The sequence below is a fragment of the Staurois parvus genome, unplaced genomic scaffold (genome assembly GCF_062004578.1).
Source record: "Staurois parvus isolate SC_StPar_1 unplaced genomic scaffold, SC_StPar_1.0 ptg000202l, whole genome shotgun sequence".
Taxonomy (NCBI): Eukaryota; Metazoa; Chordata; class Amphibia; order Anura; family Ranidae; genus Staurois; species Staurois parvus.
The window spans coordinates 3107393-3134663 of NW_028317998.1; the positions used below are offsets into that span (position 1 = coordinate 3107393).

General features: G+C 38.8%; 1 protein-coding gene across 2 annotated transcripts in view; it reads left to right on the top strand.

The window, feature by feature from the left end:
• Positions 1–27271, top strand: part of COL4A6 (collagen type IV alpha 6 chain) — a 328190-nt gene that overhangs the window by 261822 nt on the left and 39097 nt on the right. Inside the window, exons 14-26 of one of the 2 annotated variants that reach the window (XM_089678282.1) lie at positions 1978–2031; positions 2137–2196; positions 3589–3633; positions 5736–5789; positions 8592–8661; positions 10964–11074; positions 12249–12404; positions 16828–16926; positions 17910–18070; positions 18490–18669; positions 19651–19834; positions 22573–22626; positions 27040–27111. In XM_089678282.1, the coding sequence (XP_089534408.1) occupies positions 1978–2031; positions 2137–2196; positions 3589–3633; positions 5736–5789; positions 8592–8661; positions 10964–11074; positions 12249–12404; positions 16828–16926; positions 17910–18070; positions 18490–18669; positions 19651–19834; positions 22573–22626; positions 27040–27111 (1300 nt within the window). The remainder of the gene's footprint in view (positions 1–1977; positions 2032–2136; positions 2197–3588; positions 3634–5735; positions 5790–8591; positions 8662–10963; positions 11075–12248; positions 12405–16827; positions 16927–17909; positions 18071–18489; positions 18670–19650; positions 19835–22572; positions 22627–27039; positions 27112–27271) is intronic. The other variant, XM_089678283.1, reaches the window with a different exon arrangement.

The window sequence follows — 27271 nt, forward strand, 5'->3', positions numbered from 1 at the left end:
CTTAAAATGCCGTTGGAAAATACATCAAATACATAAGAAAAATATTTCCCTTCTATGGAGCTCTTCATATTTGTGTGCTGCGGGTGCTGTGCATTTTGAAAAGTCCTTCATACTGCATTTTTGGTGCTCCATTTTAAAGTGCATCAAAACGCATCTCCCATTAATTGCTATAGGAAACAAATCAAAAATGCATCACCCAAGGTGTGTTTTTTTAGTAACATGTCCAGGTTTCATGGGTTGGGAGATTAGGATCCAGACAATGCACCAAAAAGCATTGCAAAACGTCACTTGACATGTTACCATTTTTACATACCACTATATTTCTGATGTAGTAATATTTTTGTGCATGTTTGGAAATGTTCTCATGTTGCTAGCTGCTTAATTTTCCAGCTTGTAATTGACTACTTAAGAATGCTACTAACAAACCATTAAAGTGTTACTAAACCCACAACAGAAAAAACAGTCTGTATATGCAGTAAAGCATGCTTGTTATGCTCACTGTGGAACCTAAAGGGTTGATCCTCTGCATTGTGTAAAAACACTGTTTGATCCTGAATTCTCTGATCCTCCCCTTCTTCCAGTGCCCCCTCTTATCTCCTGATAAGACATATTGTGTGAAGTCACTCTGCAGATGTTCAGATTGATGTGTATTGCTAGAGAGGTTGTTTTTTTTCTTGGGAGAGTGCATGTGATCAGCACAGGGCCAATCAGCGTTGTACAGACAGAGGTCAGGGGTTCTGCTTCCACTCAGAGCAAAATGAAAACTCCCCCTACAAGCTTTAACCAGTGATTTGCTTGACACTGATATAAGTCACAAGACTGCTCTAACTGCTGATGAGAAAAGGTATTTAGCAGTTTATATTTACTAAAATAATTGCACTTCCATGTTCTGTGTACTGTGGGAGACCAGATATAGTGAATGCAGGGTCCTGGGTTTAGTAACACTTTAAAGTAGAGCTTTTTATCCTAATTTTTGTATAGAGCAAGGGAGGGCCATAATCCCTGTCAGTTTTCTCTTTTTTTTCCATCTGCAATCCATTGGAGAGATTTCCCCTCTCTTCTAATCACATTCACAAGAGGAAGTGTGAGGAAATCCCTCCAAAGTGAGGGAATCTCTGGTTCTCACCAGAACTAGGGTCCCCATTGAACAAGTTTCCCTCTATTCCTTTTCTGGTGACAGTGCAGAATTTGGGATTTCACTTTTTACCTCTTGGTGACATCAGTAAACAGGATAAATAGAGAGGGTGAATGTACCTAATGGGATCCAGACAGCATTAAAAACTGGCAGCTGTTCTAATCCCTCTCCACCCTCCCCAAAACTAAAAAAAAAGTAGTGCTTTCAGGTATATTTTAAATGTATTTTTATTCATGTCAGCTCACAACTAGCATCATTTGTTAACATTTTCATCAATGTACACATCACTTTCAGTAAAAGTCATGCAGGTGTTTGGAAATTCTTTAGACTGCTGTTAAGTACATCATGAATGCTATTACGCCCTTGTGCAACTTGCCTAAACCTTCAGACAAAAAAACAACGCTGCAACTGTCATCACCCATGGCAGTGGTTTGTCTCAATCCTGATCATTATCATTTTTACTTGACAACTTGATCAGCATATAAAAAATATAAATAAAGTTATGTGGATTATAAAAAGAGAATCAACAAACAAAATGTCATCATTTGAGTCCATTAACAATATTCATTTGCCAGAGTATATATATATTTTTTTATTAACAGTGTTTAAAGATGCAATCCAGATGCAATGTCCACTTATTCATTGACCCACCCTCATTTATGATTTGCTGATTAGAGCTCTAGAAATACAATGGTCCATCTACTGATATTATTGTTCTTACAATGTTTTATTATTTATTTATTAAATGTTACAGTAGAATTATCATGTTGCCACATAGCTTTAACAGATGTATTTGTTTATTTAATGCAATAATAACCATTCAATTAAACATGCCTACATAGGGAGAAAGAGGCGACCTCGGATATCCTGGAATATCTGGACTGCCTGGGCCAGTTGTAAGTCCTTGCTAAAATTATTGCCTAATATTCAATGATAGGTGTTACTGGGATTATGGCATCATTTTGCCGTACTGCTTATAAATAACTATTTTATTTTTATAGGGATACAATGGACAAGGAGAGAAAGGGGAGAAAGGCATTCCTGGTCTTCCGGGTGCAAGGGTAAGTTCATTTGTATAGTTTCCAAAGTAGAGGCAGTAAGCTAAGGCAAACCTAAAGAGGGTGCAGGGGATACCACAGTTCCTGTTCCATTGAAGTCAAGCAACCCACCATAGCTAAAATCCACATTTACCAACATTGTATTTGCATATCTGTATAGAATAAGACAACGCATTTCTAAAGCCGGACATAGATGGTTCAAATCTCAGTCGGTTCAGCAGGGACTTGGTGAGATACAATCCATAAATGGGCAGGCTGGTTGTATTGAAGTCAATCCATCTATCAACTTCATAACAACCAGCCTGTTGGATTTTTCCCATGTGATTACTGCTGGCAGCTGTAATCCCCTAGCAGTAATCATTGTATTCTGCCAGCAGGGAAGACTTCCTGCTGGTAGAACACAATAGTGCTGGGGGGGGGGGGATTCCACCATCAACACTGAACCCTTGGTTGCAGGAAAGAAAATTGCATCATCCATGGCTTGCTTTACTTTCACATCTTTTTACACTCCTACATCTGCTGCTTAAACCTCTGCTATAAATGTGTTTTTTCAGCTACTATAAAAGTAAATTAGACTTATGTGGATTTTGAAGGAAATGTTTAATATTCTATGTATATTTTGTTTACTGTATGCTCATGTCTGCATTGTTGTAATTTATTTGATTCACTTGAATGGGAAACAGTTCATATAATTAATTCATCTCAAGCCTATTCTGCTGCTTGAAGGTTTTTTTTCACAGTGATTTACTGTTATGCTGTGAATAGGTTTGTTGTGAACAGACTTGCAGAGCAGGAGATCAGATGAGACCTACATGGCTGAATGAGTTGGAGAAGGGACATACCCATCTCCCTCTCTGCTAGCAGATATGGACCTGTCTGATTTTTCTTTCAGCCCTCTATTAGTCCCATATTGTCATAATAACAACCGTAATGACACTAATAAGTATCTTTGAGGCTTAGCAATAGTAACTCAATCCATGTATTTAATGTGATACATTGTTAAATGAAAGCAAGTGCATCTAGCTAGCTATCTACAAATGCTGGATGTTTTAATTCTCCGGTGACTTTTTAATGTCTTTCATGATTTGAGTGTAGTGATCAATTCACTTGATGAGGTCAAATTTAGAAAAACTCAACAGGGAGAGTAAGACTCCTTGTAATAGCCACAGGTGGGATGATGGAATTCAGGGGCAGAGACATCCCTGACAGAATTGTGGAAAAAAAATACAATATTTGGCTCATGAAAGATTCAAGATATACATTTTGTACGGCCAGATCTTTTAAAACATTTCTGACTTTGTACCAAATCACTGTAATATTAAACATTCATAATATAGTATACAATATGTACTCTTCTCACTCTTTGGATAGTAATGCTGTGAATGTTTCTTTTAGGGCTTTCCTGGATCAGATGGATTTAGTGGATCCCCTGGTGATAAGGTATTGTTAGGAAAACCAATGTGGCAATGTGCAATGAGCAGGGGCGGACTGGCAACTCATGGGGCCCCCGGGCAATAGGGGATCATGGGGCCCCTGTGTCCTTGCCCAAACTCAAAAAAGTCTATGAAAAAGGTACCAGGAGCATCTCATGGGGCCCTCTACTGACCCCAGGCCCTCGGGCAGTGCCCGAGTTTCCATATGGTCAGTCCGTCCCGGCAAGGAGTTTAGATAAAGTAAGAAATGCAGTCAGTTCACAGTGAGCAGCGATCTGTGTTTAGCATTCAGTAGGTGGTACGTACTGGAAGTGCCCCTACTTAAAGTATAAGTTCACCTTTGGAACATGTTACATGTTCCACCTGTTTTTAGGGTGCAACATGTGACATGTTCCCATAGCCTGAGCCTCGCCCACTGCCCCCCCTCCCTCTGATGGATAGAACGGGGAGAAGTTTCCTTGTACTATCTGTCAGATTTGAAAAACAGCGCGGCAGTGCGGGGCTCCGCCCACACGGCCGCGGCACTTGAGTTCTGTGAATGAGTGCATACAAGTCCAGACAGCTTTAGTGACTGTCAGCTTGTAGTTTTCAGTGAACTACCACAGTGCTGTGAAGTGCCGTGGTAGTTAATTGAAGCTTCCTGTCAGTATATCTGCTTACTTGTACATCCCCTACGGCAAGCCGTTATTCTGACAGGTCTGCAGGAGACCTGCATGGCATCAGCGATCGACAGATCGCTGGTGCAATGCTTTACAGGCTCCTGTAGACAAAAATAAAAATTGCACATTTTTTTACTTGCAAACTTGCATTTTTGTCCAAAAGGTGAACTTTAATCCTTTAATGAATCTATAGGCATATAGGATGGTGCTACTATTTCTGATCTTGGTACACACAGATACTCTGTGAAATAATTTGCTGCCATGGGCTATACCTCTTTTTTACCATCAAAATTGATGCAAAAATTGCACACTACTTTCTACATATATATAATGATCATCTCCTTAAAGTGATATTAAACAGTCAGTTTTTAGGTACTTTAAGAAGCCTATCCTGTATAATAACATACTGTCTTCCAGTTTAAGCTGGTGCCATGACCACTGCCCCAGGTTTCCTGTTTTGGGGTGGCTCCTTTCTTTTACAGCGTCCAATAGAGCTACCCTTGCATGCAGGGAGTAGAGCTGTGTCTCCCTACAGTGTGTGCATCAATAGAAACACACAGCCCCATAGCCTAAGATGGCAAGGCACTCCCCTGCTTTTCCTCCCCCCTCCCCACATATTCCCTTACACTGCCCACTGTAGCCTCTTTCCTGTGAAGACCGAATGTGCAGGAAAGCAACACTAAGAGTACAGGAGCCAGCTGCACTGAAAGTTGTAAACTGCAGGTGTTGGGGTAAGAAGTGTAACAAACAGTTTACTGGGAATGTTTAATGTTTTGTAGTCAGCGTGTTAAGCTACAAAACGCTGAAGATGTATTACTACCTTTACCTTTTGCTTGGATTAAGCCAAACTCCAGTCACTTTGTGTTGCACAGAACAAGGAAGAGTCAAAACCCAATTGAATTTTCCATCTAAATTATCTGAATAACGCGCAATAAAGAAAAAGTAATCAGCGTCTTACAGTTTGTTTTCTTAAAAGAAAATAAAACACAGCTATGGCCTGTTTCCTGCCTGATGCAGAATGGGACCCTTGCTCTCTATGGGGAAGCAATGATCACTGTGCAGAGGTCTGATAAACCCCCTGCTGAGTTAGTGCCAAGAACTATGGAGAGATCACTGCTTCCCACAGAGAGCATGGGTCCCACTTTACAGCTGCTGGCAGGACATAGGCTTTTCTACTCAAGCTCTGTCTCCTTTCTAATGAAAATGAACTGTAAAATATTAAACACCTTATGTTTTGATACACCTGGAATATATTAACCTGATCTGATGGTTCACTTTGCAGTTGTGAGACAGAAAAGCAGACATAGCATGTTGCCTTTACTAAAAATAATATTGGTAATATCAGCATCTGTATTCATAGTAGAATCACAGCTTTACTTTGGATCTTTACCTCTGTTTAGAACCATTGTTGCTTTACATCATTCATATGCCATAATGATGTGTTTCATAGGGGAAGACTGGCCCTCCTGGACTTACTGGGCTTGATGGATCCAAAGGAGTGAAGGTAATATATGATATGATTGTCCCACTATATACTCAGTTTTAGCATTGTTATGAAAATGATTGATGTTCAGTTTTCACCAACATAGTGGGCAGTCATTATTCTTGAAAATGATGCCATCACTAGTGCAAATGTTTATGGTTGTTGGTCAATATTTGAACAAATGATCAGATGAATAGATCAAAGCACAAGATGGATTCCTCCCATGTTTACAGAGGATACTTTAAGACTCTTGTTACATTGTCAATGTTTTATTGTGAATCACAACACCTAGCAGGCGTCTTCAGAGTCCAGCCTGCTGTTGAGCACCCATGGATTCCTGAATCCCCCTCAGATATACAAAATGCAACCACCTTCTGCAGTCATTGGCTCTGGTCTTCTCCTCCCTGCACTTTACTGTCATGTCAGCACTGTGATAGGCCACCTCAGCCAACAAAATTGAAGTACAGGAAGATGGAAAGGGCATGTTCTGAAAATTAAACCAGATGTTTGAGTATACTCCTGCTGATAGGTTCATAACGCTCCCTTTACAGTAAACCTGAGAAAAATACGAAGACTGCCATTGCTGACTTGCCTGATGTTATACCAACCCTCTGTCTTCAGTTCCTTCTGAGTCACCAAGCCTGAACAAGTACGAGTCCTGGCATGTCAGAGGAAAGTCAGAAGCCGGCCATAGACGGTTCGAATCTCAGCAGGTTCAGCAGGGAGATTCAAACCATGTATTAGCAGGCTGAATGTACCTGAGTGGATCGATTGATCAACTTGGGTACAACCAGCCTGCCAGATTTTAAATGCAATTATCGCTAGCAACTGTTATAGCTGCTAGCAATAATCACTGGGTTCTCCTGGCGGGGACAGCATCCCGATGTGATTAGCAACCCCCTCTACCCCATCCCTTTTATTTTCTGACCTGTGACATTTGGTCCTGTTACTTGGGACTACCCCTGGCCCTGTTGGTCAGGACACTCAAAATATAAACATTGATGGAATACTATTGCTTCCTTTGTCTGGGAACCAAACATTCCTGTATTCATTGTGTACTGTTTGCATTTTACTGCAATAAAAATTATTCACCAGAATAATTTTTAGCATCACTTGTCTCCTTTTGGAATTTCAATAGAGGTACTGTGTCTGGAAAATGTAGCTATGGTCTACTGGGACTGTTTTTCGCCCTCCAATAAGCACAGCCAAACTGTGAAAAAAAAGGGTAAAAATCTGTGCTTTCATAAAGCGGGTCTTCATCCTCAATCAGATGTTGACTCCCCTCCACTGTGTAAATCAGGCTTTTTTTTTTCTCTTTTATGGGAAACCTTTAGCCCATCTCCACCCCCTGTACATCACCCGCCCAGGCAAATAACATGCACTTTGCCTGCTGTGCCTCTTTGGATAATTTATTTATTTATTTATTACTTATATAGTGCCATCAATTTATGCAGCACTATATATTGTTCATACATTCACATCAGTCCCTAGCCCTCAAGGGATGTACAGTCTAAGGTCCCTAACTTACTCATACTAGGGCCAATTTAGACAGAAGCCAATTAACCTACCAGCATGTCTTTGGAGTGTGAGAGGAAACCCACGCAGGCACAGGGAGAACATGCAAACTCAAGGCAGGTGGTGCCGTGGTTGGGATTAGAACCAACAACCCTAGTACTGCCAGGCGGAAGTGCTAACAATTTAGCCACTGTGCTGTCCACACGTGTAATATATATCCCAGGAGGCATAGTCCTTCATTGAAAAAGAAAGAGGGGGTCAGGGACAGTTGGCGTGTCATCTGGAAGCTGCCGGATGAACCTGGAAAACTCAGATGCTTGCCAATGATGTCACAGAAGAATACGGTGGCACTGGACCGGAGGGGCAGAAAGAAGCTGATCTCAGTATTATTATTATTACATCGAGTTTATATAGCGCCAAAGGGTTTGCTCAGCGCTGTACAATAGAGGTGGGGGGAACAATACATGAAACATTACAGCAACAACAAAGAGCACACGAGGGGTTAGAGGGCCCTACTCTTTCGAGCTTACAATCTAGGAGGGAGGTAGGACAATGTCAGATCCACTGGACAGGTGAGTACCTTAAATGTGCAGGACCTGCAACCAGGTAGGCACAGGTTCAAAAAAGGTAGGGGGAGGGAGGGTGAAATTCCACTTAAAAGGATTGTTGAAGCAAATTGTTTATTAATTTCACCTCCATTGAAAATAATGGATTCTTCAGGTCAGCTGGACTTCTTATAATATGGCAAAGCTGAGAAATAGTCCAAGGCTGCTTGAATATGTCAGCATTAATATGTCCCATAAATGAAGGCAACATATGAACTGTGAGCTGTCATAAACAGTGCTATGCTGGGGATGTGCTCATACTAGCTTCCAGTGATCCTGATGCAGGCCAAACTAAACTGATAGACTGTTTTGATTGTCTGATTTTGGAACAGTATTGTAAATTGGTTGCATTTTAAAGATCTAAACACATTTGCCATTGGAATTATGACGTTTTTCTATATACTGGAGTTTCTTCAGCCACGGCGACACAGGAGAGGGAAGATTCTTGAATGGAGACGAATGGGGATGGAATAGTTAGCAGGCAGGAGCTCAGCACCTTTCCACTCAAATTAACAGATATGTTTTATGGTAATATATGCGTTATTTTAAATGAATAAAAACAACCTAAAGGACAGAATAATTTGTATTACATGTAAAATAAAATTCCAGATTAAAGCTATAATGCAGTCATTTATTTTCATGAAAACCAATCAGAACATTGTTATACCATTGTATAAATACATTTCTTTCCCAATTTTGTAAGGGTGAACAAGGTGACATAGGCTTTCCTGGGGCCCCTGTGTATGTAAATAATGGTGGATCAGCACTTCCAGGTATGTCTTTTATTTCATACATATATTTATGAGAAAGAGGAACTATAGAACATTTATGGGTTACAATGTCATACTCAGCAAGTGAATTTCAAAGGTGAAATTGTAGTCCTGGGCATTGCAAAAGCTTCTGGACACCAGGAACCTGGGACGTTAGTGTGCACAGTGCTTGGCTACTTACCTTTCTGATTCCAGTGCCTCTTATATTTTCCGCAGCTGTGGACCGTGATTTTACCCAGTGTTAGGCCTCGTACACATGGGAGTAAAAAAAGTCATGTTTTATACTGATCTGGATATAAATGCATTGTTGTTTATGGAGCAAAGCAGAGTCAGTATTCAAACCGACGACCCTAGCTTTAATGTTTTGTCCCCCGATCCCCATTAAGGAGTGGCACCTTTGGGGAGCGGGTACCCATAAGGGGATCTGAAGCAGAAGTTGCCCTCCCTCCCTCCCCATAGTCTTCTGGGACACGTGACAGGTCCCAGAAGATTACAGGACCATTCACAAAGCGCAGCTGTCACAGCCGGGTGCCCACTCTGAAGATGCCGGTGCCAGGGAGAGAACCAGCCGATGAAACCAGCTGTGGTGAGGACACTGCTGGACCGAGGGCCAGGTAAGTGTCTGTAGTTTAAAAGTCAGCAGCTACAGTTTTTGTAGCTGCTGACTTATTTTTTTAAAAATCAGCTAGAGCTCCGCTTTAAGGTTGATTTATGTAAAATAATGGCTATTAAGGGGTTAAATAGTAACAGTATTTATTTCCTTCGATCTGCACATTTAGAAACTAATTTTACTAATACATTGTAACAATATTGTTCCAAAATATTTAGAAACAAAGAGTGTTTGTTTGCAGTGTTTCATTATGTAGACCCTGCTATTTGTAGACATGTGTAGAATGAAAAAAATGTGTCTTGTTTCATTTCGATTCGTTATTTAAATAATTGTGTTTTGTTAAATTTGTTTAATTCATTTTCAATATTAGTTTCATTGGCATTTGAATTCTAATTTATTCTATTTAAAAATTTCGGAAGATGGTTATATTCATTCTATTCTATTCTCTTATTTTCTATTCTTTTTCTATTCTATTCTAATGTATTCAAATTCAAACTTATTCTATTCAAAATTATAATTTCGAAAGACGGTTATATTATTTCTGCTTTATTCTATTTTATTGAATTCTAGTCAATTGTTTTTTTTCTTTTCTCTTTTTTTCTATACCATTCTAAATGATTCTATTATATTCAAATTCGAATGTATTCTATTCAAATTTCGGAAGACAGTTTTATTCTTTCTATTTTATTTTATTCTATTCTATTGTTTTTTTCTATTCTATTATTTTCTGTTCTATTCTCTTATTTTTTTCTACTCTTTTCTATTCTATTCTAATCTATTCTGTTCAAATTTGAATTTCGGAAGACAGTTATATTCTTTCTATTCTATTTTATTATTTTCTATTCTATTCTAACCTATTCTATTCTTTTATATTGTATTTTATTCTATTCTAATATATTATATTCTTTTCTTTTATGTTCTGTTTTATCCTTTTCTATTCTATTCTAATCTATTCTATTCAAATTTAATTTTATTTTTCTTGATATTCGAATTTTGGAGGACAGATATATTCTTTCTGTTTTATTCTATTTTATTGTCTGTTTTCTATTCTATTCTTTTTTTATTCTATTCTTTTCTATTCTAATCTATTCTATTCAGATTCTAATTTATTCTTTTCGAAATTTGAATTTTGGAACACATATTGTTTCTATTTTATTCTATTCTATTTTTGTAATTCTTTTATATTCTATTCCATTCTTTTCTATTCTATTCTTTTCTACTCTATTCTAATCTGTTCTATGCTTGTATATGGTATACTATTCTATAATTTTTCTATTCTATTTTTTTCTTTTATATTCTATTATTTTGTTGACTATTCTATTATTTTCTATTTTATTCTAATCTATTCTATTATATTCTTTTCGGAATCAAATTTGAGTCAAAATACAATTTGAATTTTGCCTGAATTTGGTTTCGTTATTTCAGATTCGTTACTACTGTAATTTGGACATTCGGAGACATCTGAATGTCCGAATAATGAAAAAGTTGTCTAAAATTGAATTTGAGAGGAAACAAACCATACATGTCTAGCTTTTAGTGCTTCTGCAAAACAGCCAGGAGTCTCCTATAAAATACTGATTTCAGTGCCCTTTAGATGTGCAAAATTTTGACACATTAGCTGATGAACAAGAACATGTTAATGTGCACTATCGCTTATGCTATCAAGATCTCACCTGTGTTCTCTCTATTTATAAGGTTTACCAGGTGATCCAGGTCTTCCTGGGTTTCAAGGTATGCCAGGAGATGAAGGCTTCACTGGTCCTCCCGGTTTTCCTGGCCCCCCTGGGTTGCCAGCGTTTGGAAGAGGTAGGATGTAGATTCACTATTAGGCTAACTGGTACTTTTTAGAGTCTGCTTTAGATACTTCTGTTTTACTAAGTCAGAGGATTTTATCATTTTGCCCTGTAGGATATCAACCAAATAGCCACCAAGAAAAAAGGTGCTTATTTGTTTTACATGTGAGAATGGGGAACATGGAATTTCTAAAAATATTAAAAGGAACACATTATGGTTTTACCAAATGTATCACACACTGTGGATAATAAACTGTATGTTTTGGGGAAATGTATCATGAATATTACAATGGAATAACCTTTCAAGGATTGCAGTCTGTGCTCAGTAGTGTTGTATGCTTAATATACTGCAAAGATTTCATGGGTGTGTTGGATGCCTGGTCCTCCATTATGCTATGTGCTCCATCTACCAGCTGTAAGGCTACTACAGTACACAGTCACAGGACATTCAGTTAATCTTCTATAAATTCTAAAATTGATCTTGGCAGTTTTTTCTTATGTGGAAAATCTTTTTACAGCTTCAAGTATTGTATTTGAACTGTGTATTTAGATTTTTCCTTAGAGTTCAGTCTTAATACCTTTAGCAAGTTGGGATAAATGCCATCAGTTATGTAAGGCCAATTTTAATTGTAAATATATATATATTATTGTATCTTTACATTTTCATTTTCTGTATATGTTTAAACTTTTGATTATTATTATTTTTATACAGTGCAGTACACATTATATAAAACTATTAAAAAATAATATCCTGCAGAGCAATGTTGTCACCAGCAGGTGGCGATGTAGCTCCAAATAATAAGCATGATGCATGAATTGTTCATGTACAACTAGAAGTCCATTTGGTGCTTCCATTTGTGCCCTACACTAAGGGACAAATATGTTCACTTGTCAATCCTGTTCTCATCCAGCAACTAAATTTGATGCATGTTTAAAGTATCAAGGTGCCTTTTATATTCACAGTATTATAGTGGGAACCACAAAATGATTTAATGTGTGAAAAAAAGAGTTTATGTTGCAGTTCAAACAGCAATAATGAGCAGTTACACAAGCAAGCATTATATATCATCAAGGATCATAAATTGAGTTGGGTTATATAACTTTCTGCCACAAAGTTCACTTCCTAAGTACAACTGAAATATTATATATATATATATATATGAAATGTATTTTGTTTTGTTTTTTAGGTCGACCAGGTAGTCCAGGCTTTCCAGGTGTTCGGGGTTTCAAAGGGGAGAGAGGAGATCCAGGTAGACCAGCTTATGGTTCCAAAGGAGTCCAGGGGAATATGGGTCCACAGGGACCACCAGGACAACCAGGATTCCCAGGACCACCAGGACCAGGTAAATAAACATGTTTCGTGATAGACATGGAGAATTAACCTTTGCCTTTATTCACTTGTAGGATAAATAGATTTAATTCACCTGCGGCACATGAGATATGTGAAATAGATATCTTCCAGCTTTCTGAGTTTGGACAAAGGGTCACCTTATACTACCAACATATTTAATATTAAGGCACTGATTCACCCCCACTCATGCCTTCTGTCAAGAAGCAAATATGCAGGCATTTATAGACACTTACAAAGGCCTGTGTAACTAAACAGGGAATCATTGAAACACACTGGTGCTTATTGAAAAAACATTTTGTTCATAGTGACCTTATTGATCATGTTTCTAGAAGCAGTTAGAATTAAAACACTTTTTTTTACTGTTGCTTTGTAAAACATCACTACATTTCTTTACATATACATTGCATGCTGCATTTAGGAGGGATTTTATCTAGTTCGTTATTCTTGATATTCTGGTACTGTCTTTTTCTAGGGTTATAGTTTTCATTATCTAGACATGGGCTAGGTAACCCATATGCCCCATTAACAGATAGTAAAACATTGCTGTCTATTAACCATTTAATCAAAAATTTGGTATCCTACCTCCCAACTGTCCATTTAGAGGAATAGTCCCTCCTATGAACCTGATCTCCATGGATGTCATCATATACACTTTACAGTCACATGACATGGAGTTTGTTAGTTACTCTCTGCTGGCTAGGGCAACAGTCGGTAACAGGCAGGACAGATGCTAGAGTGGACGGCAGTAGCAGAGTCTGCAAACTGATGGTTAGGTCAGGCATAGATAAACAGGGTACAGGTTCCAGACAAGTAAATGGAATATTGACAAGTAATCAGAGCCTTGGATAAGGGGGTACCACCATTCCTCCTGTACGGGGCCCAAGCCAGAAGGGGGGGGGGCCCAGGCAGCTAGCTGAATCGGATGTGGACAGGGAGGGTGATCAGCACATTGTGAGGGGCAATTACTGGAACCGATCTCCTGTATGGCTCTCTCTGCAGCAGCTGAAAGCTGGCTTCTTCTCCTCTCCCTCCTGCTGGCTTTCAGCTGCTGCAGGGAGAGCCATACAGGGAATTGGTTCCAGTAATTCTCCCTCGCCACACCCATGACCATCCCTTTACACCATGTGTTTCCCCTGCTGCCCAGACCCCCCAGTGTGCCCTCCACTCTTCAGTGCTTCCAGCTTCCCACCTCTGCTTCCCACCTGCGGCTGCAAGCACACAATAGGATTCTTCAGGATGGAGAGTGGGGGAAAGGGTCCGGTAAACATGTCACATTTACCAGCCCCTTCCTTTCCTGAATGAATACAGTGAGTGATTGGTACTGATCACTCACTGTGTTTATTCATAACTGAAGCATACTAAACTGTGGGGTTCTTTTTGGGGGGGCAGGCGCTGTCAGGTTGGATGTAGGGGGCGCTGTGGTTTCTAACAGCAACCCTGCAAGTAATGTAGACATAACTGGTCAATGATCAAACTAAGCACAGATAATCTGGGTACAAACACAGTCTAAACAGTATAAAAGGATATTCTAAGGCATGAATGGTTCGATGGATGTTAGAGACAGACAGTCAGACACATTACTATCCAGGTCATAAGCTAACACAGACCTGTTAATCAAGCGCAGGCTTAAAACCATAGCTTTGCTTTAGGCTACGTTCACACTAGCCTTGTGTGCAGGCGGCAGAGAGGCGTTTGGAAAGCGTTTTTACCGCTTCCCAAACGCCTCTGCCAATTCTGCACATTACAGCACATGGTGCTGTTCTAACGGGAGCGTTTGCGTCGCGTCGCGGCAAAACGGACGCCTCTGGACGAGTCAGGAGGCTTTGAAGCCTCCTATTCTCGTCTATGGTGCCGCTCCGCCCGGCCGGCGTTTGCGGTGCGGTTGCGGGGCGTTTGCGGTGCGGTAACACCACTCAAACTGCCTTATAGGCGTTTGTGGGGCGTTATTAACGCTCGGCAAACGCCTAGCAACCTCCGCTAAACCGCGCATGGGGCGTTTGCGGAGCGTTTGCCGAGCGTTAAAAAACGCTCCGCAAACGCCGGACCAACGCTTGCCAAACGCTATAGGGGCGTTTGGCAAGCGTTGGCAAAACAGCCTAGTGTGAACGAGCCCTTAAAGTGACTGAGGACAGGTATGCACAGCATAGGCATGAGCTGCAGTGCTGAGTAACAACCAGCAGATGGCAAAAGTTTCTGGTTGAGCATTCCACACGGGGAGATTTACTAAAATTGGTGCACATAGAATCTGGTGCAGCTGTGCATAGTTACAAATCATTTTCTAACATCAGCTTTTTCAATTAAGCTTTAACAATAAAACCTGGAAGCTGATTGGTCACTATGCACAGCTGCACCTGATTCTGTTTGCACCAGTTTTAGCCTGGGTTCACATATATGCGGTGCGGTATATTGCATGTGATTCGCACAGGAACCGCACCGCATTCCTGTGCAAATCACATGTGATTTATGTGCGGTGCCATACATCTTGTATGGCTCTATTCGCATCGCACCCTCACCAAAAACGTGCAGGACTGTCTTTTGGTCCACACTAGAATCGGATCGCATCAGTATTCACACCTATGTGATCCGATTCTGCACATCACACCGTGTTTTGCGGACCGCTTTTGCGGTGTTGTTAACTTAACATACACACCTGCAGCGGTTCCCTTGAATGGGGTGAGATTCTGATGCAGTGCGGAATTCGCACTGAAAATGCTTCGAATTCTGCACCGCATCAGTGTGAACCAGGGCTAAATCTTCCCCCTAATGTACCATTTTCTGCCTTCATTATACTGTATTACCATTGCTCTACATTCCTCAATAGCCCTGTTTTTCCAGTTTTATTCAGCTATGGATACATGTTATATTAATTTGTTGGTGGTTTCATCACTGAATATTAGACTGTCACTCAAAATCAGAAAATAGGAAAACTATCTGATATTGTATGTATAAAAATGTTCTATGGGAAATTAACTTGCAATGGTGTCGCTAATAATTTCTGAAAGACAACAAATATGCTATTTACAGTAAAACCTTATTTTATTAAGGATCATTGTAAAACATATACAGACTTATAAACACACTTCAAATATTCAGGCAGAATCCTGCTAAAGATCAGTTATCTTTGTAACATTTACTGAGCAATTAAACCAGCACCACCTATTGCTATATAATGGAACATTCCTATATTCAGATGGTTAGAAATACTCATTTTTGAAAACAAATTGTCCAGTGCCAACAAGGCAGATGTTTATAGTCAGGAATAATGAAGAATGCCATTATTTGCATTCTTTTACTCTTGGTTAAACAAATAGTTCTCTCACTAGATATTTAATTGTCACTACCAAATGTTATAAATAATCCTGCTATATTGGTTCATTTGTCTCCAGATGAGTGCAAATATCCTGTAATACTCTAAATATAAGCCATTTTTTCTGTTTTTATTATTTTAGTCCATTGTCCACTGCGAATGAACTTACAAAATATATCCCCTTCTTCAACATGCCTTTTCCATTAATTACCATAACAGTTGCAATTTGGTTCATTTACTAAATCCACCCTAAACTTCCCAATTTGCAGAAAATGCAATAAATGCTATTAAGGTCATCATATTTTATCAGAATTTGTGCATATATGGTTAATTGACCAATCACATACGGCATGGAGTAGTTTATGGTTCTATGCTTCTATATAGATTTGCAGGCAAATTAAATATAATACATGTATTACCTTTTATCTATTATTTTAATGTTATAGCCAAACTGTGATATTTGCTGTGTAAATTATATGTAATCCGGTATAATGTAAATGTTTTCTTTCCTTCATCACCGGCAAACCATCCTTATAAATGATAAAATACATTCGTATTTGGGTGTCACGTGTAATCCAAGAGACGCGTCAGTGTAAAATTTAAAATTTTGCAAGATAAGAGGAATATTAGTGGAAAACAGCCTTGTTGAATGTTTTTATTGCATTTGGCATAAGCTGATGCATTCTGGCACTGTATGTACTAAATAACTGAAATGTCTCAGAGCAATATAAACACTGGAAAATAAAGGATCTGAAGAATGGCATGGCTCCTCTCAGCCACTTTTAGTGTGCTGTCCTAATGATCATCATTTTGATTACACGGTCCTAAAAAATATTGTTTCAATTCAAATCACAAGGAAATAAGAACAGTCCCAAACCAACCTGTATTAGGTCTTTGTGTCTTTTCCATAGATTTAGGCCTGAAAAACAGTCATGTGTTTTCGCTTTCTGGGTAGAACAGCTTGATAGACAAAATGCTAACACTAGCATTATTCTGATTAGGATAGAAAATGCCAGAATAGGTACTCCTTTAGCAATGAATTAACATTTTATTATTAGCTTCAGAAAATGCTATTCAATTTTTTTCCCACAAAAATAATTATTTATAGGTCGTCCTGAAGAACAAAAGAGAGGTGGTGAGCCTGGAAGACCAGGAGAGAAGGGCACACAAGGTCCTCCAGGAAGATTTGGACCCAAAGGATTTAAAGGTGATTTGATTTGTATTTATGGCTTAAACCATTTAAAGTACAACTAAAGGCTCCTGTATGACATTGTAAAACAAGTACTAAATTCAGTTATGTATACAAGCTTTATAAAGTAAACAAAAATCTTCCTTTACCTTTTCTGGCTGAGTTGAATTCTCCTTTGATTATGTCTCACACACCTCCCCTTCCAGACACTGCAGCTTAGTGAAATGTTTATGCAGAAAGCAGGGGCAGGATTAGGTGTGACCAGGTGCTGAGTGACAGGTTTATGAAACATCAGTTCCAGTGCCGATAGCCATGCCTTCTGCATCAAATTTACATCCCACTATAGTGCAAGTAGACACAGGCTACACGAGAGTGGCAACTCTGCTGTGAATTCGGGAGCAGTGCAGCATCATTGCCACACCATCACAGGAAGCTGCATTAGGTATTTGTAGGACTTTGCAGGGTAATTAAGAGAAAATTGAATGTTCTGCTGAACATATTTAAAGGCCATAGTTCTACTTGAAAGTGGTTGTCAAGGCTCAAGGTTTTTTACCTTCATGCATTCTATGCATGAAGTTAAAAAACCTTATGTGTGCAGCAGCTCCCAGTAATACCTAGCGGACCCCCTTCTGGATACAATGATGTCCACAAGAGCCTCAGCTTTCCAGGGACTCTCACTCCAGATTGGCTGAATGAGTCACAGCCAGTGAACCAATCAGGAGAGGGAGGGGGCAGGGCCAAGCTCTGTGTGTGAATGGACAGCAGAGCCGTAGCTCAGAAGTGTGTCTGCTTGGGTGCCCCCAGAGCAAGCTGCTTGCTCTGGGGGCACTCAGCAGTAGGCAGGGGCCAGGAGGAGGATCAAGTCTGCTCTGTGCAAAACCACTGCAAAGAACACATAAGTATGACATGTTTGCTATTTAAAAAAAAAACAAGACTTTAATATCACTTTACATTATCACATTATAAGACATGATCATTTTATCACTTATTTGTCCTCTTAGGTGATGCTGGTGACTGTGCTTGTGGTGGTATAGATAATGATCGTGGTAGGGTCGGACCACCTGGACCTCCAGGCCCACCAGGAAGCAATGGTTTTTCAGGATTTACTGGACCTAGTGGAGACTCAGGAAGGAGAGGGTCAATTGGTTCTCCTGGACTCCCTGTAAGAAACTTTGTAATTTTTTGTTTGAGTTTGATATACTATTGGACCACATAGTGAAAAACAACTACACAAAACTATTTATGTTAAAGATGTGTACATTGCCTTCCTTGCATTTGAGGTGCTCAGTAGTTGGCAACCATTTGACTAATATAGGTTTATAATTCTCTCTCATTAAGCAGTTGTAATTATCTACTAGAATTACTAAAGTTATATGTTGTTTTGTTGTGGACAGGGATTAAAACAGGGTCAAAGCATTTCTTTTAGTTTGTAAATTAGTGAAATTTAGATTTATTTAGAAGTATAAAAATTCTTTCATAATTGGCCTAAAAATTTGAGATATTTTTAATCAAATATCTCAAAACATATGTGAAGTTGAAAAATAGCAATAGTGTTTATTTTTCTGCTTTTATTTTGTCTAGGGCTCTCCTGGAGCTGCTGGTGCTCCAGGATTTAAAGGAGAAAAAGGTGAACCAGTCTACCCATCAGGTCGTGGAGTTCGTGGAGATCCTGGAGCTGTGGGACTTAGAGGAGTCCCTGGATTTCCAGGAAAGGCGGGAAGAGATGGGCTCCCAGGTATACCAGGTCGTAAAGGATTCCCTGTAAGTTTCCACTGAGTTTTACATTCAGATCATTAGCTCTACTAGAATCATTATATAGCATATAGCAAGACATCATTATTTCACAACTACATTTTGCTCAATGCTATTATGTAGAAAAGTGTAGGAATCGGTTATTGCACACCACTCTAATTTGTCCAACTTTACACATATTTTAGATTTTTTAGGGGGAGACAGAACATGTAAGAAAGTCTTACCTAGTAATATGTTCATGGTCACTGACATACAATAAGCTTCATCACCATACACTTTAAAAGTGTTAACGTCGGTGCAGTCCATAGCAAACACTTTAATGTCTGTGGGGTAAGGATAGAGGATGAAAGGGTAACTATATCTCCTGAAATACCCCAGACAGGTATGTTTTGTCTTCAACAATATCAGAACAATATCAGATATAAAAACGTACATATATATGAAGTGTAGGAAAATGAGTGTGAAGTGGACCAGTTTGGAGAATAGAGTTTGTAAATTAGGTTCAGTTATCTCAATCTCAAGTGCTTGTAGCTGGAAATGACGTGATCTAATTTTTGATTGTGGCATATGTGAATTATATTGGCAATTAGTAAATTTTTACCCCGTGAATCACTTTTGTTTGACTACTACTTTTTAAACGTTCCCTTCTATTCAAGTTTATCGATTTTCATTTCATGAAAATTGTCATGGTTTTTGGGCCTTTTGTGAGCGACAGGATAGGTTTACAATCATATTTTTGTCACTGTCGAATTTTGTGTTGTGGCCATTTCAGTAAATGCAGGTAGTATAGAAATATTCAGACACAACACTGAGGCTGTATATTTGCAGCAAGAGTTGCAAAGTTTTGAATATTTATCATTCACCTACCATTGCTCCTGCCAATGTATTTCTATGAATGTGTATGCATACATTTTGAAATTTGATTAGAGCTGCATGTGACCTCCATTTTATTTTCTTTATTTCTATTTTCTTCTATACTTTAAAACTTAGGGTGAAGGTGGAGCTGGTAATCCTGGTGAGAAGGGATTCCCAGGCCCCTTAGGCCAAAAAGGTAGTCGTGGAGAAAGTGGGCTTCCTGGTGTGGGCTTTCCAGGTTTACCTGGCTCCCGTGGTCTTCCTGGTGATCCTGGGCTACCAGGACAGGATGGGCGACCAGGTGATCCAGGACCACCTGGTAAGTATTCTGAAAGTATTATATTTTACCTTAATATTAACTTTCAGTCTTTTACAGCCTTATTCAGAATGTAAATATATGCTGTAGCTGATTGATGTAGTAGTGAAGGGCCCATTTACTCACCATGTTCAGATGCAGGTGCAGGCCCCTTTAACATTTCCCACAATTCTCCGGGTTTCAGGACATGCCCAAGAAGTACAAATTTATCAGGTTTCCTCCCACAGTTGCTCAGAGAGGTCACACTCGATAGTGCAGAAGTATGTGGGAAAGTAATCTGCAGCTAAATGAGCACCCTCCACTGATAGAACCACCATGCAAGCAGCTGGAACAGAGCCTAATAGTATGCATTTCCTAAAGAAGACCCAGCTACTATGGGGAGCCCCTCCCTGATTTCTACTACAGTACTTTATTTCCAGTGGGGTGGCCCTTTTTTCTCAGGCCGTGGGTCCCCCCCAGCTGTTCACCTTTGTTACTAGAGCTACTCACCGACAGAGATCTACCATTGAACCTTTACAGCTGGCCTGTTTTGGAAGTTCTTAAATATTCTTTTAGCAACAGTTTTTCAGTTATTGGCATCTTAAAAATATACAATACATGCATATTCCTTGATAGTACGACATTCCCATTTCAGGACATGCCCAAGAAGTACAAATTTATCAGGTTTCCTCCCACAGCTGCTAAGAGCGGTCACACTCGATAGTGCAGAAGTATGTGGGAAAGTAATCTGCAGCTAGATGAGCACCCTCCACTGATAGAACCACCATGCAAGCAGCTGGAACAGAGCCTAATAGTATGCATTTCCTAAAGAAGACCCAGCTACTATGGGGAGCCCCTCCCTGATTTCTACTACAGTACTTTATTTCCAGTGGGGTGGCCCTTTTTCCTCAGGCCGTGGGACCCCCCCAGCTGTTCGCCTTTGTTACTAGAGCTACTCACCAACAGAGATCTACCATTGAACCTTTACAGCTGGCCTGTTTTGGAAGTTCTTAAATATTTTTTTAGCAACAGTTTTTTCAGTTATTGGCATCTTAAAAATATACAATACATGCATATTCCTTGATAGCACAACATTCCGTAACATTCTTCCTATGCATTTAGGGACATAATAAGTGATCTAACAGGGCTAAAATTGGCTGGGATGGAAAATTTTCACAACTTTTTGCTGTTGCATATCTAAAAGAGTTTATTTTAATTTACAGTATCATTGTACAAGTATATGCAGATATTTGGTGGTTAGAGTTTTTCCCATTTTTTTTGTAATTTATTATTTTATACTAGCAGATGACTAGCGAATATTGTTCTCATGAAAAGAATGCACACATGGTCTTGGTATTGGAATAAACAAGATATGTGGTTTATTCTCAATAAACTACATTTATATTTACAACTACAATTCTCAGCATTGTGTGAGTGCCAAGAGCTCTTTGAGAGTTCTTTATGTATGTATGTATGTGTGTGTGTGTGTGTTTGTGTATATACACATATATATATATATATATATATATATATATATATATATATATATATATATATATATATATATATAAATTATCTGTGCATCATGTATTACATTTATTTGTTTGATACCAGTTTCTAGGTGGTGAACAGTCTTTTTGTCTTTTTAATTAACTTTGTTAGGATAATCTATGTTATATAACAATCTTCTTGGTGACAATAAAACAGCCGGAAAAGGTTCCCCAGAGGACAACCACAAGGATTGCTGATAAGGGATCCATTCCAACATGAATACTGTCTGAGGGCCTGCTGTGATTTCTGCCTCTCTGTTTTCTGTATTTCAGTTATAATAAAGTTTAATACAACTCTTTTTCCCTCAGCTTTTGCTTGTTTAATATATTATTTTCAGTTCTCTGCTTTGTGCATATTTAACATGTGGAAACAGCCAAATATATTCACTAAGATAGTGATGTCATAATAGAACTTTATTGGAAAATGTTGACGTGTATATAAGATAGATGGGTTAAAGAGTTACTCTTTGGGGTGAGGTTACACAGCTGTAGTTCATTGAATTCTATGGACTGAAGTGCAAAATATAAAACAAGACCCACAACATAGCCTCACCATATATGCCTACAGCATATACCATTGCCTTAGGCAATGTAACATATGTTGTAGCTAATAACATCATCACTATGAAGCCTTATGAAAAGCTCTTAGTGGTATATTTTGTAAACAAAAAGGACGCAAATGAAAACAGTCCATTGTTAGGGTTTACATACGTTTTAACTTAGAGATCAGTAACTACAAAAGAAAGCTCAAAAGTAAAAGCATCATGAAGTATACACTTTTTTCCTTGCCTGTATGCAGTTACTTTGGTACATTGAGTGTGACCTATACTAATAACAAAGCCCCATCCGGCCAGCATATAATGTAGGTTAACATGTTGTTTTAGACCTAGTTCAGGTGTGATGAGTTCCAGTAAATCAAGAAAAAACTGTTAACTTGTGCAGATACGCATATAAGATAGCATTTTATTACAGAGCAATACAATAAAATATGTTTTTCTAGCCATTCAATATATTTGATGTAGTTACTTGCTGTTTATGAAAATGGACTTCTTCAATGTAATTGCTAAATTAACTTTTATAGGTCATTTAGAAGAGAAAATCAAAACCATCACCATAGTGAAGTGTGAATATATTTGTGCTGCCAAAGGCTTTCTTTCTTGTGGGTGCCTCTGACCTGTATCTAACCTGTCCTCCTTTGCTTAACTGGTATAGGTGACTGTTGCTGCGGGGACAATGTTGGTAATGGAGACTTAGTCACAAAGGGAGGTGAGAGGATAGCTCCTAGAGGTCAAAGAGCAACTATGAGATCCAAGTGATCTCCTCTTGCTGGGTAGAAGCTCTGGATTTGCATGCATGTCACATCTGGTCATTGAAACACAGCATGACAGTCATTTTAGGAATGTGTCCATTGATGAGTAACTATTTCATCAAGCATATACAGTTAAACATGCAAAAACATTCTTAAAGGAGAACAACAGGCAAAATGCAGAATTCACTGAAAATATACCTTATAATCCCAAAGTGTTCTCTGCACAAAAATGTTCTGCATGCAGCATGAATTACTTTAGTCGCTGCCAACAGTCAACAATATAAAAACACAATGCAGTAGCTGGAAATTAATACGTGTGTTAGAAATTGGAATTCTGAAATTCACATTTTACAAATAAAATATCCAGTGGACTTTTCAATAGTCAGATGTTTATTTAATATACTGATTATTTCTGCCATTACTGTAGTTCTCCTTTAATCATCTTTTGGGCATTTTATTTTAATAAAAAGATGTTTGTAACATTGAACTCACAATGGTATCCCATTATTATCACAAAGGATCATTTTTAGAATTATAACTACAAGCCTGCTTCTAACTCATTTCTTGGGTCATTTATTACTATATTGTGTATATGTTGTGTCATCATAGCTGCACAAGTCATTTATTGATGAATAATGGCTAATGCTCATAATATTATGCATTGAAAGCATTTGTGAAAATGACTACATAGGTAACTGTGTCGAAAAGGATTTTAAGCTAATAATAAGAATAAAACAGTCATTTGGAAAATGAAAACAATTAAATGATAATTATAGTAGACCTTTTTGCACAGTTACTTGTGCCCTGGCTTTGATAAAAGTCATTGTTTTTGTGTTAGCATGTCTAGAGAAGACTGGAGTGAATTTAAATGGAAATCTGCCTGCCTAAGCTGCTGCATGAGCTCTTGCTGTTTAATGGTGCTGACTGTATCAGACCTGAAGCAAACCTATGAGTACAGTTCAGGCTATTCACATACCACAATACCGATGTTGTTATTTATGGTTTGTGTAACTTTGGCCCTGCATTGTCCCATAGAGTCATGCAGTCAGCATTGAGGTCATTGGGTCTTGTTTCAGATCTGATTAATTTAAGGTCATTTCTGCTGGCAATTGAGTACATTGCCAGAAGTAAAATGCAAGGCTAAGTAGTGGTAAACTTAAAGAAGAACTCTGGCTTTAGAAACATTTCTGCTGTTTTTGGCCGAAGTATTTGGCTGATCTCCTAAACCAGACAGAATAATTTGCTTTCTGTGTTTGCCATAATTTAAAGTTACTCTGTGAAAAAAATGAACACAAGCAAATGGAAGCATTATTATTTAACTGTCCCACTGCTGTCTCTACCAGACTTCACTGATTTTGAAGGATAATCTTGCTGAAAACCCACTGCTGAGCTCTGTAGTTTCACTGCTGGCCCCCGTGTCATTGCAAGAAACATTAGTAACCTAGGGTCCAGCAAAAGAAACCACATAGTACACTGGGGGGGATGGCAGAGGACATCTTTGGAAGTGTGGCAGATACTGAAGAGTCTTCCCAAGTTTTTCTCTTAAAGTCATCAGGGTTCGGTGGTGCAGGAGGGGCAGAACAGTATTCTTGCTTTTCTTTGCAGTTACTTAAAGTAAACTTGCACTTACCCATGTTTCATTTGCTCTCCGTCTTCTGCTTATATTCCATTTCCCATTGTGTTTAAACTTTGAAGCAAAAAGAGAAAGCCCCGTGTAAGCTTCAAGTCATTGTGGTCAGAACTTGGATGTAGGATGTTAATTTAAATACATATGGCATATACACTGCCTATAATTTCCTTCCCTTTACTTCCCAACTGCCCAATTTGCCCACAGAAGTAAAGTAAGGAAGGTATAAGCTCCAAGTCTCTCTTTTTAAAGCTTCAGAGCTAGGTATTATCTCTGCAGTCACAGATGACAGTGCTTGGGTCAGGCAATTGGCTGCATCATGGAAGTAAAGTGAAAGAGCCATATATTCCACATGCCCAAAAGTGCAGTTTGTTTTTAATTTGCCCCAGCAGACAAGGGAGAAAATAGAAGTTGGGTATAAACAGCGAGTGGGTGGACAGTTAAGCATGAGCAAAGCACAGGTTTATGTTAAGATCATTTAAAGTTAGTGTGAGGCATGTTGTATCACTGTTCACAGCTACACAGCACATTGGCTGGAGAGTGCAAAATCAGGTGCACTTCTGCATAGAAACCAATCCGCTTGCAGGTTTTATTGCCAAAGCTTAAAAGAACAAGCCGAGGTTAGAAGCTGATTGGCTACCATGCACAGGGGCACCAGAGTCTGAGTCATCCAGCTTTCGTAAATCTCCCCCATTACATTTTTGATTGTGTTATAACTGTAAGAAATATCAGACATGAAGTGTTAATATTACCGAAAGAGTGGTTTATTCTGTGTCATAATATAGAGGTCATGCAATGGCCAATTTAGATGAGGACAGGGCATATCGGAGTTATTCTTTAAGACACTACCATTTTAAGGTGCACTTATACTTTGCTGTTATGAAAAGTGTGAATAATCTGGAAGAGATAAAGTGAACCTCTGGGAAATAAAAAGAATTTTCAACAGTATAAGGGTCATTGCCTCTCTTTTAAGATCCTCACATGAAGCATATAGTTCACTTACTACACGGGAGACAGACTGAAGTGTTTGAGCCCAAAATAATCTTTTGATATTACCCCTAAACTATTTCCTAAGTCTGACAATATACCTCGTATGCATATATTATATTTTAATACAAAGGAAAAAATGGCAGGTTAGATACTCTAGGGTTGCAACGGGGATAGCAATCTAAAAAGACTTAAAAGGGTTGTGTCCTTAAAATTAACTCTTAACATGAATTAATACATGATTGCTTAAACAAACCATGTTATTATTTGACTTAAAAATTAACTCCATCCTGTATATAGCTAGAGTCAAAACATTTTTTAGGTTTTTTATTAGAGTGCTCTTTGTGTCCTTGTTAGGGAAATTTACTCTCTCTAATTAAAGTGAGGGCAAATCCAAAATTTGTAGTAGCCACCAGAACAGAAATAGAAGGAGAAATTATTGAATGTGGTCCAGGGGCGGACTGACCATTTGGAAACTCGGGCACTGCCCGAGGGCCTGGGGTCAGTAGGATGCCCCATGAGATGCCCCTGGTACCTTTTTCATAGTTTTTTTTTAGTTTGGGCAAGGACACAGTGGCCCCATGATCCCCTATTGCCCGGGGGCCCCATGAGTTGTAAGTCCGCCCCTGATGTGGTCACATGTTCTCATGACACCTGTCTAGTAGATTTCCCTAATTTTGGATAGATATTCCCTCACTTCCTGTTGAGTCTACAGAACAGAAAGTTAAAATGATACTAAAGGCAATATTTGTATTATTAAAATAACAAACATACTTACCTGACCTTCAGTGTCTGCCCCCTTAGCAAGCGCTTGTTATGGGGGCAGACGTGCAGGCTCGCTGCCAAGCCGGGCTCTGTGCCTATAGACACACAGAGCCTAGCTTGTCCCCGCCCCCAATCCCTCTTCACTGGATTTGATTGACAGTATCAGGAGCCCATGTAGCAGGAGCCCATGGCTCCCACTGCTGTTTCCATGTTCAGTAAGGAGGGAGAAAGAGGAGAGAGCCGCAGCTCTAGGGAGCAATCTGGATCAAGTTCGGGCTTGGGTAAGTATTTAGGGGGGGCTGGGAGGAGGTAATCTTGGGAGGTTTTTTACCTTAGTGCAGAGAATGCATTAGGGTAAAAAAAAATTAGCCTTAAGAATAACTTTAAGGAAAATAAGACGCAGATGGCAAAAACTGACAATAGTTTAGGCTTTCCCCACTCAATGAAAAAAAGGCTTTTGGTATACTTTACGTTGATCTTCAAATATATATATCTATATATATTTCCCCTATAAATCTGGTGACTCATAGTCCAGTTACCCATTTTGTACACATAATGAAAATGAGTAGTTTTCTAACAGCAAAAGTAACATGAATACAGATATATTCAAATGAACAGATTTTATAGCTCAGGTATAACTGCACCTTATATTCAGTAATAAAATGAAAGCATGGCTTTGTTTATATTTTGTATAGTTCTCATTTTATGTTTAGGAATGTGCCTGTGCTTGTCACCAGCACTTGTGCTCTTTGTGCTCTTTGGAAAGAGGTAATATTAATCACTAAAGTGGCCAGTGTGATATCATTTCACCATCGTTGTCCATATTCACCAGTGTTTCTGTGATTCATACTCCTAATAAACATTACAGCATCATTGCAGCTTTTGCATCAACCATCCAATGCATGTGCTGTTTTATCTTTTTTATCCAGAATTAAACATACTTTAGCTACAAGGTCTCTTACTAGGAAATAACAAACTTGTATTTTGCTAGGGCTTACTTTACCATGCATAATTGCTGGAGAACCAGGCGACCCAGGAATGCCCGGTGACCCAGGACCTTCAGGTATGTCACAAAGATTACCAGCATTTTCCTTAATCTAATGCATAAGTGACATGAACCCATTTTGTTTTTAAAATGTATTTAAAAGAATAATCCCTTCTAACAATAGATATCTTGTTATGGATGAGATTTAGTAAAGTAAAACACTACCTGCAGTTTTGTT